The sequence below is a fragment of the Melanerpes formicivorus genome, unplaced genomic scaffold (assembly GCF_026170545.1).
Source record: "Melanerpes formicivorus ecotype bairdi unplaced genomic scaffold, bMelFor1.0.p_v2 SCAF_5, whole genome shotgun sequence".
NCBI lineage: Eukaryota > Metazoa > Chordata > Aves > Piciformes > Picidae > Melanerpes > Melanerpes formicivorus.
The window spans coordinates 37,125,479-37,144,351 of record NW_027142357.1 but is presented as its reverse complement, the minus strand read 5'-3'; the positions used below and the strand labels follow the sequence as shown (position 1 = coordinate 37,144,351).

The following is an 18,873-nucleotide window of genomic DNA, read 5'->3' as shown; positions in this document are numbered from 1 at the left end:
TGTTGGGTTGATGGTTGGACTCAATGGTCTTAGAGCTCTTTTCCAACCCAAACAATTCTGTGATTCTGTGATTCATGGAGGAGAAGAAGCCTGGAGAAAATCCACCATGGTGCACATCCCTGCAGATGAGGCAGGAGCTTTGCAGGCTCTTCCCTCCTGGTGACTGCAGCCAGGGACATAAGCCTGTTCTCTAGCTCTTCTGCTCTGGCTCAGCTCAGTGTTCAGCCCCAAGGGCTGTGGTGGGAATGAACCAGCAGTGCCTGGAGATCAGCAGCGCCTGGAGATCAGCAGGAGGAGGCTCTCTGAGGGCAGGAAGGGCTCTGCTGGCTTTGGGTGTCCATGCATGAATTGGAATCACAGAATTGTCAGGGTTGGAAGGGACCTCAAGGATCATCCACTTCCAATTCCTCTGCCACAAGCAGGGACATCTCACACTAGATCAAGTTGCCCAGAGCCACATCCAGCCTGGTCTTAAAAGCCTCCAGGAATGAGGCTTCCACCACCTCCCTGGGCAACCTGTGCCAGTCTCTCACCACCCTCATGGGGAATAGCTTCTTCCTAACATCCAATCTCAATCTACCCATTTCTAGTTTGGTTCCATTCCCCCCAGTCCTATCACTCCCTGACACCCTCAAAAGTCCCTCCCCAGCTTTCTTGGAGCCCCTTTCAGATCCTAGAAGGCCACAATTAGGTCTCCTGGGAGCTTTGTCTTCTCCAGACTCAACAGCCCCAGCTGTCTCAGTGTGTCCTCATAGGAGAGGAACTCCAGCCCTCTGCTCATCCTCCTCGATCAAGCCTCCTAGCAGCAGCTCCTCAATGAAGCCTGTCACAAGCTGAGGTACACAGAGAGCATCCAAAAGCCCTCTGAGGGAGCAGCACATTGGGTGTTCTCTTCAGCCCTGCTAAGACATCCTGCTGATGGGGAAGGTCACCTCCAGTCACCTGCTGGGGCAGAAGGTGCCCAGTTCAAACAATAGAGATTTATTCAGGGTAACAGAGAAAGCTCTGCACATGGAGACTTGGTGCAAAACACCACGAGGAGATGGCTGTCAACAGTGAGGAGCATTCAAACCAGGTGTCCAGGCAGAACCTGCCCCTGAAGATGAGCACTTTGTGGCAAACCACCTCAGCCCAAGCAGGACCCAGCAGCAGGCCAGCAGAGCAGCAGGAGCTGTGCCAGGCAGGCAATGCCATCTTCCGTCCTGCTGTGGGAATTCATGCACGGGCACCCAAAGCCAGCAGAGCCCTTCCTGACCTCAGAGAGCCTCCTGCTGCTGATCTCCAGGCACTGCTGGTTCATTCACACCACAGCCTTCAGGGATGAACACTGAGCTCAGCCAGAGCAGAAGAGCTGGAGAACAGGCTCATGTCCCTCAGAGCAGAAGAGCTCTGAGAACAGGCTCATGTCCCTCAGAGCAGAAGAGCTGGAGAACAGGCTCATGTCCCTCAGAGCAGAAGAGCTCTGAGAACAGGCTCATGTCCCTGGCTGCAGTAACCAGGAGGGAATAGAATCATAGAATCAATAAGGTTGGAAAAGACCTCAGAGATCATCAACTCCAACCTGTCACCACAGACCTCATGACCATTGAACCACGGCACCAAGTGCCACATCCAATCCCCTCTTGAACACCTCCAGGGACGGTGACTCCACCACCTCCCTGGGAAGCACACTCCAATGGCTAACAACTCTCTCTGGGAAGAGCCTGCAAAGCTCCTGCCTCATCTGCAGGGATGTGCACCATGGTGGATTTTCTCCAGGCTTCTCCTACTCCATGAATCATAGAATCACAGAATTGTTTGGGTTGGAAAAGAGCTCTAAGATCATTGAGTCCAACCATCAACCCAACACCACCATGGCCACTAAGCCATGCCCCACAGTTCCATGTCCACACCCTTCTTGAACACCTCCAGGGATGGTAACTCCACCACCTCCCTGGGCAGCTTGTTCCAGTGCCTGACTACCCTCTAAGCAAAAAAACTTTGTTCCTTGTGTCCAACTTAAACTTCCCCTGGAACAGTTTCAGGCCATTTCCACTCATTCCATCATCTGATATAAGGTGCAGCCTCACTTCAACCTTCACTCCTGCCCAAAGGCAAGCTCTCAGGGCCACCTGCTCTACTTTGAAACTAGGATCTGCACCACGCAGAGAGGTAGGTAGGGAGGTAGGTAGGTAGGTAGGTAGGTAGGACTTCCATGTCCAGATATCTGTGCCAAGTGTCACACTGCATGTGTCATGACTCCTTTGAGAGCAGGTGGTGGGAGGTGGGTTGCCTTCATCAAGTAGATTGGCAAGCAGGTGTATTTCACAGACCAGAAAGCCTGCCTGCCAGGTCTGTGGTCCACAGCTGGTGAGGGACAATCAGCCAACATGAGACAAGCCATACATGGTGCATAGGGACATACTGGGAGAAGAGGTGACATCACATGTGGACCTCTGGGCCAAGCAGTCCTACCTTGCACAGTACAGTCCAAGCACAGCACAAACCAACTGGGGAAACTTCTGCTCCTGTCCTCAGCACTGGTCAGGCCACATCTTGAGTCCTGTGTCCAGTTCTGGGCTCCTCAGTTTAGGAAAGAGGTTGAGTTGCTGGAAGGTGTCCAGAGAAGGACAACAAAGCTGGGGAGGGGTCTGCAGCACAGCCCTGTGAGGAGAGGCTGAGGGAGCTGGGGTTGCTTAGCCTGGAGAAGAGGAGGCTCAGGGCAGACCTTCTTGCTATCTACAACCTCCTGAAGGGAGGTTGTAGCCAGGTGGGGATTGGTCTCTTCTGCCAGGCAAGCAGCACCAGAAGAAGAGGACACAGTCTCAAGCTGTGGAGGGGGAAGTTTAGACTTGATCTTAGAAGTTTTTTGCAGAAAGAGAGATTGGCCATTGGAATGTGCTGCCCAGGGAGGTGGTGGAGTCGCTGTCCCTGGCGGTCTGTAAGAAAAGCTTGGAGGTGGCACTGGGTGGCAGGGTTTAGCTGATGTGGTGGTGTTGGGTCCTAGGCTGGACTGGATGATCTCAGAGGTCCTTTCCAGCCTCAATAATTCTGTGATCCTGTGATAACAGGCAGGGGTGCTGCAGGGGCAGTGGGGACAGCCTGGCTCCTGCAGCCCAGCTCCATCACCCACACCCCCTGGAAAGGTGATTTTCACCAGGGCCCACGCCGAGCTCCCCTGCGATGCGGCTTCCGTGAAGAAGGGCTGCTGGAGGAGGCCAGCTGGAGGACATGCTGGAGGCCAGCACTGGCACTGCTCAGTTTCCCACTTCCCCCACATGTGTAGAGCAAAGGGCTCAGGCTAAAGATTCATTTTCTCTGATACCGAAATGTGAAGCCAGAGGTTTTGCAATGACCAGTTCAAGCCCCAGGACCACAGACATAAATAGCAGTGTTCTTCCCAAGATCCCAGCATCCCAGCTGGAAAAAAACCAAAGCATGGCATTTTATTTCCACATTTCCAGAGCATGACCACTCTCAGATCTCCCTCCTGCTGCTAACTCATTGAAAAGTACTGAAATAGTCCTGATGGATAGAATGAGAGGAAACAGCCTCAAGCTGCCCCAGGGGAGGTTTAGGTTGCACATGAGGAACAATCTCTTCCCCAAAGGATTTGTCATGGCCTGGCCCAGGCTGCCCAGGGTAGTGGTGGAGTCCCCATCCCTAGAGGGGTTTCAAAGCCAAGGAGATGTGGTGCTGAGGGCTATGGTTTGGTGGTGACCTGGCAGTGCTGGGTGAAGGGTTGGGCTCCACGATCTGGAAGGTGTCTTCCACCCAAAACGATTCTATGATTCTATTCCTGCTCTGGGCAAGAGGTAAGATCAGGTACAGGGCACAGACCTGTCAGCTGCCAGGCTCCTGCCTCAGCTAGCTCCTCCAGAAGCTGGTGGGAACAGACCTTCTCTGACAGTACCCAGCACCTGCCCATCCACACCAAGAGACAATGATCCCCAAGGCTACCACGGAACATCCTCCTGGGCTGCCCTCTGTCTTAGGGCATTTCAAATGCTTCCAGTAACAGCCTTCTAAAGTCCCCCTCATGGCAGCAGCTTAAAAAACATCAGGCTTTAATTACAAATCAACTATGAATTTGTATCTTTCTTACCCAAGACACCTCCCACTGGTGCCTGTGCAGGCAAGCAGAGTATTCTCCAGCTCTGCCCAGAAGCTCGGATCAAACACAAAGCTTGGAAAGAAGGGGCAAAGAATGAGACCTAAAAATAGGGGAAATATTTGTTTCAAGAAAGCCTTGGTTTCATTTACACAGGGAAGGCCAAGAGCAGTACCAGCTGTGCAGTACACAGAGCACTTGGAGGTGCAAACCTTCTTCTCCCTCTAATTGGGATCAGGAATCTTGCACCATCTCATCCCCGCTGGGCAAGGATCGATGGCTCCAATCTGACGCCAAAGAGAAGCTGCCTCCCAAACTGCCAAAATGAGCTGCAGAAACCCAAAGCTGAAGGCAGACTAACAAGCCCAGACATCCTCCAGCAATGATTTGGTGTCCTACACTTCTCTCAACCCACAGCAGAAAACTCAGTGGCCCTGTGACCTGTACCAACAGAGAGGACACCTCTGCTTTGGTGACCACAGGCAGCATGAGCTGCAGCATCGATCCAGACCACAAAGACACGGTGCTTGGTGTCACAGCCTCATCAAAGACAAGATTGCCCAGGGAAGTTGTGAATGCCCTCTCCCTGGGAGTGTTCAAGGCCAGGTTGGACAGAGCATTAAGCAACCTGGTCTAGTGGAAGGTGCCCCTGCTCATGGTGAGGGTTAGAACTGGATGTTCTTTAAGGTCCCTTCCAACCCAAAGCATTCTATGAATCTACAATGCTATGAATCTATGAACCAGGAAAGCTGCTCCTCACATGCTGGGGGACTGTCCCATCATGGGTCAGACCTCACCACCAACTCAGACATGGGTCTGTCTGAAGGCATTTCCCACATAGAGCTCATCACCTTCCTTCCAAACCTCTGCAGTCTCAGTCCTTACCTGAGCCACCTGAAGCAGGTCACTCCCTGACACCCTCAAAAGTCCCTCCCCAGCTTTCTTGGAGCCCCCTTCAGATCCTGGAAGGCCACAAGAAGGTCTCCTCAGAACCTTCTCTTCTCCAGACTGAACAGCCCCAACTCCCTCAGTCTGTCCTCATAGGAGAGCAGCTCCAGCCCTCTGATCATCCTCGTGGCCCTTCTCTGGACACCTTCCAGCACCTCCAGATCCTTCCTGTGCTAGGGGCTCCAGAACTGGACACAGTACTCCAGGTGGGGTCTCACCAGCGTGGAGTAGAGGAGGAGAATCACCTCCCTCTCCCTGCTGGCTCTGCTTCTCTTGCTGCAGCCCAGGCTCTGGTTGGCTTTCTGCACTGCAAGGGGACCACCTTTAGCAGATGTAAGAAATTCACTCTTCCCTGGAGCTGCAGCTTGGATGTTCCTGCCTGAAACCCAGCTCCTGTTTGCCAGGTGGCCTTCCAAGCCCATTAGGTGGCTCTCAGGGCCCAGCACCCCCAGCTCTGTCAGAGCAGCATCCTGCACTCACCCAGGGGCAGGCGCAGGGTGATGTTGTTGCAGAAGTCGGTGTAGCAGCACTCGGTCTTGGTGACGTTCTTGGAGCTGTGGCAGAAGACCTGGGCGTTGAGCTCCGGGAGGGAGACGCAGGACTTGACCACCTCCTCGCGCCCGTTGGTCAGCATGACGGAGGCCCAGCAGGCACCCTCTGTCTGGCAGGTGAAGTTGGTGTGCTCACACAGCTGGCACACACACTTCAGGCCTGAAAAAAAAGAGGTTTCCAGACCACAGAATCAACCAGGTTGGAAAAGACCTCAGAGATCATCAACTCCAACCTAATACCTAACACCTCCTGACAACTAAACCATGGCTCCAAGTGCCACATCCAAGCCTTTCTTGAGCACCTCCAGGGACAGTGACTCCACCACCTCCCTGGGCAGCACATTCCAACAACTAACTCTCTCTGTGAAGTACTTTCTCCTCACCCTGAGACTCAGCTTCCCCTGGCACAGCTTGAGACTGTGTCCTCTTGTTCTGGTGCTGCTTGCCTGGGAGAAGAGACCAACCCCCACCTGGCTACAACCTCCCTTCAGGGAGTTGTAGACAGCAAGAAGGTCTCCCCTGAGCCTCCTCTTCTCCAGGCTAAGCAACCCCAGCTCCCTCAGCCTCTCCTCACACAGCTGTGCTCCAGACCCCTCCCCAGCTTTGTTGCCCTTCTCTGGACACCTTCCAGTAACTCAACATCTTTCCTAAACTGAGGGGCCCAGAACTGGACACAGGACTCAAGGTGTGGCCTAACCAGTGTGGTATACAGGGGGAGAATGGGGAAGAGGAGGATGCTGGGGTGACTGCTGGCTGTGGCAGGAGCCAAAGAGACTCATCTCAGAGTCTCCAGAGAGCAGAGAAGTCCTGACAGACATTGACGCGAATCCGATCGCTGCCTCTGTGACACCATTTGCTGTCTTCACAACAGTCCCCATCCTGTGCCACCCTCCTGAAGGAGCAGCTCCTGGTGTTCCTCTTCAGCACAGGCCCACAGCAAACTTCCTTGGCACCATCTGTCTGTGTTTATCCTGGGTTCGGGGAGCGCCAGAAGCCACATCTCCGCCTGCTTCAGCTCTCGCTCAGCGCAGTCAGTCACCCAGCAACAGAAGAGGTGAACCTCTTCCTTAAAGACATTACCACAGTCCTGGAAGAGCTGCCAGGAGCAAGAGTCCTCAGAGCCAGATAAACTAGAGCTCTAGCAGCAGAATCACCACCCACACTGCCAAACAAACCCATTAGGTGAGGAAATGAACGCGAGGCTGGCGCAAGCGTCTCCGGCGCTGCAAGCGCATCATCCTCACGCTGCCTTCCTCCCCCTCTGCCATGGCCTAAAAATAAAATGGGAAATGGTCTTTCCCACGTCACCCTGAGCAGCTCACTGACAGCTTTCACTGTCTTCTGGTCCTTTATGGACTGCCTGAGAGGAGCTGAGCAAAAGTATCCCGGGCGGCTCCAAGGAAACATGGGGTGAGGAGAGGATGGCTGAGGGGCTCTGTGACCTCACTCCAGCCACCCAAAGCAGTACTTTCCAGGATGAAGAGAGACTTGCACCCATTTGTCACCAGAGCTGGCTGGAAGTCACGCTGGGGTACAGGTTCTCTCTCAGCAGGGAAGCGAGAGGTGCCACCACTTGAAGACTGCTGCATTCAGAGAGCAGTTTACTCTGCTGGAGGTCCATTCTCCTTCTGCATCACTGACAGAAAAGCTCTAACTTCATTTCTCCTTTTACTTCATAGAGTCATAGAATTGTTAGGGTTGGAAGGGACCTCAAGGATCAGCCAGTTCCAACCCCCCTGCCATGGCCAGGGACACCTCACACTACAGCAGGTTGCTCACAGCCACATCCAGCCTGGCTGCAAACACCTCCAGGCAGGAGGCTTCCACCACCTCCCTGGGCAACCTGTGCCAGGCTCTCACCACCCTCATGGGGAACAACTTCTTCCTAGTTCTGAGGGATTTGCTCAAAGCAAGGTATCCAGTCCACAGCCCACAGCAGAAGGTTCATAGAATGGTTTGGGCTGGAAGGAACCTTAGAGATCATCTAGTTCCAACACCCCTTGCCATGGGCAGGGACACCGCTCACCAGACAAAGTTGCTCAAGGCCCCATCCTTGAACACCTCCAGGTTCCTAGACCTATGGAAGCCACTGAGTTCCCCACAGAGCTGTTTCTGTGAGAAGCCATTGCACAAAGAACAAAAAGAAAGCCAGCTTTGGTCAGAGCTCTCAGGACTTCCACCACTGTGGGATAAGATGATTGTGAAAGAGTTCAAGGGAAAAGGACCAAAAAGGAAGGAAGAAGATGTGCTGCCAGAGTTCCACACTAAGGCACTTCACTCCAGCAGCAGTCAGGACTTCTTTATCTGCTCCTGCACAACATTTCCCTCCTCTGGTTGAGAAATTAGGAGAAAGTGAACAAGTGGAACATTCCACAGCCTCAGAGAGCCCTGCAAGACATCCAAACTCGGTTACAGGTCCCTGAGCACGTCACTCCCCAGCACTCATTAACTAATTTGTCCCAAATCTCCCCAAAGCACTGCATCCCCAACATGCTCATGAGCAGCTTGTCCTGATGTGATTGGGAAAGACCTGGGAGACCCAGTGGATAAAGAGTTCTCTATGGGTCAGCAATGTGCCCTGGTGGCCAAGAAGGCCAAAGGGATCCTGGGGTGCATTCAGAGGAGTGTGGCCAGCAGATCCAGGGAGGTTCTCCTCCCCCTCTACTCTGCCCTGCTGAGACCTCACCTGGAGTATTGTGTCCAGTTTTGGTCTCCCCAGCTCAAGAGGGACAGGGGTCTGCTGGAGAGAGTCCAATGGAGAGCTACCAGGATGCTGAAGGGACTGCAGCACTGCCCTGTGAGGAGAGGCTGAGAGCCCTGGGGCTGATTAGTCTGGAGAAGAGAAGACTGAGAGGGGATTTAATCAATGGTTATCAATATCTGAGGGCTGAGGGTCAAGAAGGAGGGGACAGGCTCTGCTCAGCTGCACCCTGGGATAGGACAAGGGGCAATGGATAGAAACTCCAGCACAGGAGGTTCCACCTCAACATGAGGAGGAACTTCTTCACTGTGAGGGTCACAGAGCACTGGAACAGGCTGCCCAGAGAGGCTGTGGAGTCTCCTTCTCTGGAGCCTTTCCAGCCCCATCTGGATGTGTTCCTGTGTGACCTGTGCTGGATTCTATGCTCCTGCTCTGGCAGGGGGGTTGGACTCGATGATCTTCGATGGTCCCTTCCAACCCCTAACATCCTGACTGCACAGCCTAGGACAGGCTGAGGAGAGAAGAGAGGACACCTCACAGGGTCCTTTGCTTAGGGACATCAGCTACAAGGACAATTTGCATGACAAAGACATGCAGTCCCTCTTGTCTCCCAAAGAAGAGTGTGGCTGTGGCAAGCCTCAAGTGAGCACAGGGAGACACCAACAGCCAGTCAAGGTGGCTGGGAAGCTGACTCACAAATCATCAGATGCCCAAGAAGAGGAGCTTCTAGATCAAGAGAGCACAAGGAAGAGGTGTTCCCTAGTTTAGCACTTCTAAGGTTCTTATTTTCAAGGGATTTTTTTCTGCTGGCATTGCAATAGGAGCTGAGACTCTATGGCAAGAGTTTGGAGGGACCCACCAAGGACAGGGTGACTTCTTCTTGGGAGCAGAAAATAAGCTGCATGACTTACCCAAAAAGCAACCTTTGTTCCTTTTAGCTTTCAGTGCAGCTGTAGGAAAACTCCCAGGCCAGATAAAGACACGATGGGTTGACCCATGGAGGAGGAAGAATGGAAGCAGCGCCTGGCTCACCACAGACCAGCACAAAGATGCACAAGAGAGGATGGTGTGGGCTTCCACCCCTTTTTCCTCTAGTGCCAGGCTCACACACATAAACTACCAGCTCACTGAAGAACAAGAATGACACCACAGGTGAAGAAGAGACAACATCAAGAGTTCAGGCACCAGCTTGATGACTGCAGCTGACAATGAAGCCAAGAGCTGTAGTGCCACCTCAGAAGATCATGGTGAGAATGGAGACAGGCTGGCAGAAGGTGGCTAATGCTGTGGGAGGCTCCAAGCCTGGAAGTCATAGAATTGTTGTGGTTGGAAAAGACCTCTAAGATCATCAAGCCCAACCATTGACCTAAGACCACCACGATCATTGAACCACATCCCCAAAGTGTTCAAAGCCAGGCTGAGGGAGCTGGGCGTGTTCAGATTGGAGAAGAGGAGACTTAGAGGGGACCTTATCACTCTCTCCAAGTTGTAGTCAGGTAGGGGTCAGGCTCTTCTGCCAGGCAAGCAGTGACAGGACAGGAGGGCATGGTGTGAAGCTGCCCCAGGGGAGGTTTAGGTTGGGTATTGGGAAGCAGTCCCTCACAGAAAGGCTGATTGGGCACTGGGATGCACTGCCCAGGGAGCTGGTGGAGTCGCTGTCCCTGGAGGTCTGTAAGAAAAGCTTGGAGGTGGCACTTGGTGGCAGGGTTTAGCTGCTGTGGTGGTGTTGGGTCCTAGGCTGGACTTGATGATCTCAGAGGTCTTTTCCAGCCTCAGTAATTCTGTGAACAGGGCCTTGAGCAAGCTGCTCTAGTGGGAGGTGTCCCTGCCCGTGGTTGTAAAGAGATGATCCTTAAGGTCCCTTCCAACCCAAACCATTCTGTGATTCAATGATTCTGTGAAAGAGGGCTCTGGCTGCCTCATCCATGGAAGTGACAGCATGTGGCTGGCAGATTCATCCTCCTCTGACACATTGCTTCAGAAGAAGCAGTGACAGGTCTTCAAAAAAGTGTGCTTCTTGGACTGCTATAGAGACTATGGAGCAGCTCCCTCTCTGGAGAGAGAGCTCTGGAAACAGCAGCAGGAGCAACCACGGAGTGAAAACTCCCTTCAGAAAGACCCTGCAGAAAGGGTGGGCACCCACCCAGGCAAGCACCTGGGCAGATGGAGAAAAGGGAGCAAAAGTCATTACTGCAGAACCAAAGAGAGTGTCTCAGACAGAATGGGAGACATCAAATAGCTCCAACGCTTGAATGTCTTTAAAATCCCTTCTGTGGGATGGGATTTCAGTAAGCAGCACCTTGGTTCTGGAAGGAGAACGTGGGGTACTCAAACCCTCTCTTTTAGGAGGAGCTCACCAGCCCTGAACAAATCCCAGCAGACAAAAGCTGAAGCCAGGAATTGAAATTAAACTGAGCAGAGAAAGGGCAGCAAAAGGCAGGGAAATGGTTTGTGTTGGAAGGAGCTGCCAAAGGACCTTTGCTGATTGCTGGTTAGCTTGGACTAGGGGAAGATCCCTTGGGAGGGTGAAGATAAGGTGTGCAGCAAAACACTCTGCAAGTGTTGGGAAACACAGCTCGTGGCTGGAGCTGAGGAGTAATCTGCTGGGCTCAGTCCAGAAGGTGCTGACAGAGTGTCCAGGGTACAAATTCCACTGGGAGGTGGCTGCAATAAGACAGCACTGACAGCAGGTCTGGAATGGACAGCAGCAGAAGAAAACAGCAGGGAAAGCTGAGTGCAGCCAAAACCAGGCTGAGAAGGTCTTTTACACCATGAAATCACACTGATGGGCTTCACACACAATCCCAGCGTGGTGGGGCTTGGGAGGGACCTCTGGAGAGCATCCAGTCCAACCCCCTCCTCTGCCAAAGCAGGGGCACCCACAGCAGCTTGCCCAGCAGCACAATGCCCAGCTAGGTTTGGAAGTTATCCAGAGGAGACTCCACAACCTCTCTGGGCAGCCTGCTCCAGAGCTCCAGCACCCTCACACCAAACAAGTTTCTCCTCATCTTCAGATGGAACCTCCTGGCTCCCAGTTTGAGCCTGCTGCCCCTTGTCCAGTCACTGGGCACCACTGACAGGAGTCTGGCCCCAGCCTCTTGCCCCCCACAGCTCCTTTAGCTCTTGCTGAGCATTGCTCAGATCCCCTCTGGGGCTGCTCTTCTCCAGGCTCCACAGTCCCAGGGCTCTCAGCCTTTCCTCCTCACAGAGATGCTCCAGGCCCCTCAGCATCTTCACAGCCACTTCCATTCCCATCCAGCTCCCCTCCAGTCAAACAGCCTTTTGCACAAAAAGCAGGCAAGGCATTGCTGAAGGACGGCACTTGACATTGAAGATGGAAACCTGAATGGTTCAGAATTGATGTGTTAAGAGCAGTAAAGTATCTCAGAACAACACTTAAAGGTGGTTGTAGCCAGGAAGGGGTTGGTCTCTTCTCCCAGGCACCCAGCACCAGAGCAAGGGGACACAGTCTCAGGCTGCACCAGGGGAAGTTTAGGCTGGAGGTGAGGAGAAAGTTCTTCACAGAGAGAGTTGTTAGCCATTGGAATGTGCTGCCCAGGGAGGTGGTGGAGTCACCATCCCTGGAGGTGTTCAAGAGGGGATTGGAAGTGGCACTTGGTGCCATGGTCTAGTCATGAGGTCTGTGGTGACAGGTTGGACTTGATCTTTGAGGTCTCTTCCAACCTTAGTGTTACTGTGATACTTGGCAACCAAAACCATCCCCTTTCACTCAACTGCTGCTGGGTTTGCCATGTTGCATGTCAGGCTGCAAACACCTCCTCCTGGAGGAGTGAGGAGAGCAGGAGTTCTGCAAAGGCAGCTCTGGGTACCTAGAATCAGTTTCCTGGGAAGCATGGAACCAGGAAAATATTGGCTTGTTCATGCAGATCATTTGTGCCACCACTCACCTTCAGAGGAGGCATGGGCAGGATTACATCCACAGCTCAGCACAGGGCAGTGGAAGGGCTGGGGACATCCTGGGGGACAGGGGATTTCAGTAGCACTAAAAACCATCAGGACAGGGCAGGAGCTGTGCTGTCACACCGACAAAACCTGGCAACCTCTATCAGAGCAACTTGCACGTCTCCAGACTCAGCTTCACACAGCCAAGGTTGCTGGGGGAGGGTGGGCTTCACCCCCTCAACAGGCATTCAGCAGGGCTCTGGGCAACCTGATCTAGCTGAGAATGCCCCTGCTGACTGCAGAGGGGGTTGGACTGCACACAGAATCACACACACAGAATCAGCCAGGTTGGAAAAGACCTCAGAGATCATCAAGTCCAACCTGTTACCTGATACCTAACACCTCCTGACAACTAAACCATGGCTCCAAGTGCTACATCCAAGCCTTTTTTGAACACCTCCAGGGATGGTGACTCCACCACCTCCCTGGGCAGCACATTCCAATGGCAAATTACTCGTTCTGTGAAGAAGTTTCTCCTCACCCTGAGCCTAAACTCAATGACCTTTGGAGGTCACTTCCAAACCAGATCTTTCTATGGCTCTATGATTCACAGCATCCAAATTTAAGCATCCAGCTTGGGCATCAATTAGGACTTTTCTCTCTGCAGACATCTAGAGACAGTCCAGGATCATTCAGAAGCTTTCTGAACTGGGAAGGACATTCAGATTGCATTTCTGAACTGGGGAGGAGATATTAGCAAAGCATCTCCTCCCTCTCACTGCCTGCACGCCTCTATCTCACAGCTCTGTTAATTACCAGGAGATCAGCACCTTCACAGCCACCAGGAGATTCATTTCCAGCCTGCAAAATAAGCCTGGGAAAAGCCCTGAGTCTCTCCCTCTGACACCTCACAGGGAAAAGAATGAAGCAACAGGCAACAGCTCGGAGGGGCTGCAGCACCATGGTGTGACCCTTTCCCTGGAGATATTTTCTGAGATCTCCCACATCTCAGTGCCAGAGCCCAGAACTCAGCCTTGGACAGGTTCTCCAGCACAAACTGAACTTGGAGGAACAGGCATGTCCAAGAGCTGGGCTGGAGAGCAACCACACTGCTCCTCTTGCAGCTGTCTTTCAACAAGAGTGAGTGCAAGGTCCTGCATCTGGGTCAGAACCAATATAGGCTGGGCAGGGACTGGCTTGACAGCAGCCCTGAAGAAAAGGACTTGAGGGTGCTGGGGGATGAGAAGCTCAACAGGAGCCAGCAGTGAGCACTTGCAGCCCAGAAAGCAAACCACACCCTGGGGTGCATCAAGAGAAGCAGAGCCAGCAGGTCAAGGGAGGTGATTCTCCCCCTCTACTCCGCTCTGCTGAGACCCCACCTGGAGTACTGTGTCCAGTTCTGGAGCCCCTAGCACAGGAAGGAGCTGGAGGTGCTGGAAGGTGTCCAGAGAAGGGCCACGAGGAGGAGCAGAGGGCTGGAGCTGCTCTCCTATGAGGACAGACTGAGGGAGTTGGGATTGTTCAGTCTGGAGAAGAGAAGGTTCTGAGGAGACCTAATTGTGGCCTTCCAGTATCTGAAGGGGGCTACAAGAAAACTGGGGAGGGACTTTTGAGGGTGTCAGGGAGTGATAGGACTGGGGGGAATGGAACAAAACTAGCAATGGGTAGATTGAGATTGGATGTTAGGAAGAAGTTGTTCCCCGTGAGGGTGGTGAGAGACTGGCACAGGTTGCCCAGGGAGGTGGTGGAAGCCTCATCCCTGGAGGTGTTTGCAGCCAGGCTGGATGTGGCTGTGAGCAAGCTGCTGTAGTGTGAGGTGTCCCTGGCCATGGCAGGGGGGTTGGAACTGGCTGCTCCTTGAGGTCCCTTCCAACCCTGACAGTTCTATGTTTCTACGAAAAGTGGCAACACATCCTGACCAGACTAAAGCCCAGAAGGGTCACCTGCAAGAACCAGTAAGGATTTAGAGCCACCTCCAAAAGGCACAATTAAATTCCATCCCCTCATCCCACATACAATCTTCCATCTCTGCCAGTTATTGGCAGACACTCTGGTAGATGGTGGACTCAGGCCATGAAGTGCTCACAGTTCTCACCCACGTTGTCTCATAAAAGCTTTTTCATTACTGTTAAAGCTTTTCACCCAAAGCAAGGAAAACAGAGCCTGGGTGACCAAGAGAAACGAGCAGACAGCATCAGGCCGATGGCTGCCATGGAGCAGGGGATGAAGTTGGCTGCTGAGGCACAGCTGGGGTGCTCTTGTGGGATCTCACTCCAAGGACACGCTGGTTTAGGTGCTGGACCACATGAAGGGTTTTCCCTATCACCATTCAGTCAGGACTGAGCAAACCAAGCTATTAAACTGGATCAAAAGGCTTTTTGCAGAGTCACAAGATCATCTGGGTTGGAAAAGACCCTTAAGGTCATCCAGTCCAACCACTGCCTAGCTCTACCAAGGCTGGTGCTAAACCATGTCCCTCAGCACCACATCTCTGCAGCTTTTAAACACCTTCAGGAAAGGGGATTCGAACACCTCCCTGGGGAGCCTGTTCCGGATTTGGAGAACCCTTTCAAGCAAGAGGCTTCTTCTAATCTCCAACCTAAACCTCCCCTGGTGCAACTTGAGGCTGATTCCTCTCATCCTGTCCCTTTATTTAGAATAAACTTTATTTAGAATAAACCAAACCAGGTTGGAAGAGACCTTCAAGATCATCGTGTCCAACCCATCAACCAATCCAACCCACCCAAACAGCTAACCCATGGCACCAAGCACCCCATCAAGTCTCCTCCTGAACACCTCCAATGATGGTGACTCCACCACCTTCCTGGGCAGCACATTCCAATGGGCAATCACTCTCTCTGTATAGAACTTCTTCCTAATATCCAACCTGAACCTCCCCTGGTGCAGCCTGAGACTGTGTCCTCTTGTTCTGGTACTGGCTGCCTGGGAGAAGAGACCATCATCTGCCTGGCTACAACCTCCCTTCAGGTAGTTGTAGAGTGATAAGGTCACCCCTGAGTCTCCTCTTCTCCAGGCTGAGAAGGGGGAGGAGAGACCAACCCCCACCTGGCTCCAACCTACTTTCAGTGAGCAGAAGGTCTTCCCTCAGCCTCCTTTCCTCCAGTCTGAACACCCCCAGCTCCCTCAGCTACTCCTCACCAGCCCTGGTCTCCAAACCCTTCATCAGCTTCATTACCCTTCTCTGGACCTGCTCCAGCCCCTCAATGTCCTTCTTGGAGTGAGGGCAAAGAGAAGAAAGTGGTTCTCTGGACCTGTCAGTGCCACAGCATCACACAGATGTGCTGGGGCTGGTGCCCAGCTTTGTATGTGGGCCATGCACTGCTGCCTTGTGTACCTCAGACTTCCACTCCCAGCTTACATTCCACAGGAAGCCCTGGAATGAACCGAGTGTGCTGAAAATCTGGAGTTTGAGGGCAGGAGGCCTCTGCAGCAGCTGTTTATGGCTCCAGAAATCCCATTTTACAGCATGGAACAGCCAAGGTGACAACACTGTTTGAACACAGCTCTCCTCACAAAGCAGGAGGCCAATTTTATGCTGTTTTCATGCCTTTATCCTTCCCTTGCAGTTCCCACAGCAATCTCTCCTGCTTCTTCTCTTCAAAGAGAGAGTTTGTATCACACCAGGCTGTTGGCAGGGGATGCTCCCAGACACCCAGAGCAACAGCTCTCCCCAGCACCACGGTGAGGAGATATCTCACACCTGTCTGGTTTGCACACAGGCATCTGCCTGCAGAGCTCATGGACAATTAAAATGCATTTCAGTGGGAAGCCAGCTCTCACAAACATGGAGTTTGCCTAAAGGCTCTCTTAAGATTCATAAAATGGTTTGGGTTGGAAGAGACCTTGAAGAGCATCTAGTTCCAACCCTCCTGCCATGGGTAAGGACACCTCCCACTAGTCCAGGTTGCTCAAGGCCTCATCCAGCCTGGCCTTGAACACCTCCAGGGAGGAGACATCCGTGACCTCCCCAGACAACCAGTTCCCGTGTCTCACTACCCTCACTGGAAAGAATTTCTTCCTAATCTCAGTCTAGATCTGCCCTTCTCAAGATTCAATCCAGAGCAGAGCAGGTGCAGTAGGAACATTCACTACAGCAGCAGCAGCAAAACACTTTCCTCCTTAATGCTGTAAAGACTCAGGAATGCTGGGGCATAAATGGACACTCTCCAGGAGACCTCCAGGGCCCAGCAGAGCACCTCCAAACTTGCAAGGGAAAGAACAGGGTGGGGGGGAAGTGTACAGTAATTACAGGACTAGGGGGAACAGAGCAAAGCTAGCAATGGGTAGATTGAGATTGGATGTGAGGAAGAAGTTGTTCCCCATGAGAGTGGTGAGAGACTGGCACAGGTTGCCCAGGGAGGTGGTGGAAGCCTCATCCCTGGAGGCTTTTGCAGCCAGGCTGGATGTGGCTGTGAGCAACCTGCTGTAGTGTGAGGTGTCCCTGGCCATTGCAGGGGGGGTTGGAACTGGCTGATCCTTGAGGTCCCTTCCAACCCTGACAATTCTATGATCAGACAGGTCTGTGGTGAAGAATGAAGAGAAGTAGAGCTGATCAAGCAGACACAGAGCACTTCACACTCCAAAGCAACCACTGCTGCAGAGCTTGTTAGGTTATGTGCAACTTCCCTGGTACCTGCTCTGAAGTGCTGGGAGAGCGAAGAAGCCATCTGCCCATCCTGGACCATACCTGATCCAGGCTCTGAAAAGCCACCTAAAGGGTAAAGCAAACTAGAAGACAGCAACAGTACAACTTCAGAAGACAGAGCAACAGAAGATTGTTTGATATAATTAACAATCAAGGGCAGGGAGGTTCCTTAGTGTACTGATCAGTCTCCAGAGGGGCATGGTGGTGGCCACAGAGCTGGTGAGGCTTCAACTGAAGCACACCAGGGTGGAACAAGAGTGCACATGGGGTAGCCTGTGTCTGTGGTTCGCTTCCAAGCACGGATATTAAAACACAGGACAGAACTTGGATAGCTGGGAGCTTACACTCCTTGAATGTAAACAAGGTTCACCAAACAGACAGTACTATAGAGAGGTACTTCAAACAGCAGCAGCTGCGCTCTGGGACTCCCTCTCTCCCAAAAGATAGGGCTGTAGGAGCTCTTGGACAAGGAAGCAGGACAGTTCTTCCTTTCATCTTGAGGCTGTAACCACCTCCCTCTGCAAGAGCACCCAGAAACTCCTGAGGTGTAAGCACTGAGGGAACAGCAAATTGAGGTCAACCTGGGAGAAAAACTTCCTAATGTCTCACTGCCAGATCCTTCCCGGCTGTAGGCTCAAGGAGCAGTGCCTGAGGCCACCGGCTGGGTCTGCAAGGGAAGGACCGAGGGGAATGAGCATGGCACACAGCTGCTGTGCCATAGCACAACCTGCATGCCAGGAAGCTGGACACTGTGTGCTTCACACCCTGCCCAAAGCCCCCCAGCTGGCTGGGAGCCTTGTTCCGCCGGTGGCTGATGGTTCAGGATGAATTATAGTGGGATGGGATAGGTGGCCCCACATGACGCCCGGCGTGGGAGCCTCTCGCCACGACTGACAGCAGCCAGACCGAGAAGATGCCTCTCAGCACAAGCGAACTCCAGCAGAGCGCTGGGTGCATCCCAGGCTACCTTCGGGGAGGGATGTTCGGGATGTCCCTTGCCCGGCCCCAAGATCCGGGAGTCGGGGCGTGCGGGACCCCCACGCGTGGGCCGGCCCCGGGCTGGGCCCTGCCGTAAGCCCCCACTGACCCACTTCTGCCCGCACGCCCAGCGCCGGTCAGCGCCTTAAGCTCCTTACCCTTCGGGAACCGGCGCTGACCCAGGCACCGGCACCGGGGAACACGGGCACCGGGGGGGTGCCGCTGCCAGGAGAGGTCCCGCTGCGGCGGGGGGCGTACGGGACAAGGAGGAGATGCTGGGGGTGCGGTGCTCGGTAGGGAGATCCCCGCCGCCCCGCAGCGCTAGTGCATCCCAGCTGCGGGCGGCGGCGCGCAGGGCATCGCCGGTGCCTCTCCTGCTACCTCTCCCGCTGCCTCCCCCGGTGCTGCTCCCGCTGCCGCTCCCGGCTCCCGCGCCCGTCCCCGCTTTTGCTGCCGCTCCCGCCCTACCTGCGCAGAGGGCCAGGCCGGCGGCCAGCAGGGGCAGGGCCGCCCGCAGCGCCGGGCCGGGTGCCCGCTCCATGGCCGCGGGGGGCCGGACCGGATCGCGCTGCCGCCGGCAGCCCCCGGTGCCGCGCCGAGCCCGCAGCTTTAGCGGGGCCGCGGGGGAGGAGCACGGCCCGGCCCCGCCCGCGCCTCCCCGCCCGGGCTGGCACCGGGGCCGGAGCAAGGTTCAGCATCCCCCGGGGCCGGGAAGCGACAAGGGGAAGGGGACCCCCGGGACCCTCGCGCCCAGCGCCGGTCGGAGGCAGACAGCGGCTCCTGGAGCAGCGGCTTGGTGGGTCCCGGTCACATCCTTCGGAGAGCTGTGGCTGCAGGCAAGCCTGAAATGAACCTAGAAAGGAAGAGGGCATTCTCCTCAGCGCTTTTACATTTTTCCTCCCCCAGAGCTCGGGGTGGGCTCGGGCATCCTTCCCTGAGCTGCTCCATCAAACTCTCCACACTTTCCCACAAACAGCAAAGCTCCGAGGTGTCCTCAGCCTTTCTTCAACGCTAAGGGTTGTGCTTGATAAGCTTA

General features: G+C 54.0%; 1 protein-coding gene across 2 annotated transcripts in view; it reads right to left on the bottom strand.

Moving 5' to 3' along the window:
* ACVR1C (activin A receptor type 1C) overlaps window positions 1-18,400 on the bottom strand; it is a 33,571-nt gene extending 15,171 nt beyond the window's left edge. Inside the window, exons 1-2 of one of the 2 annotated variants that reach the window (XM_068139193.1) lie at window positions 18,306-18,400; window positions 5,519-5,749 (exon numbers count right to left, since the gene is read on the bottom strand). In XM_068139193.1, the coding sequence (XP_067995294.1) occupies window positions 5,519-5,749; window positions 18,306-18,378 (304 nt within the window). In that variant the 5' untranslated portion in view covers window positions 18,379-18,400. The remainder of the gene's footprint in view (window positions 1-5,518; window positions 5,750-18,305) is intronic. The other variant, XM_068139194.1, reaches the window with a different exon arrangement.
* Window positions 18,401-18,873: the final 473 nt, after the last annotated feature.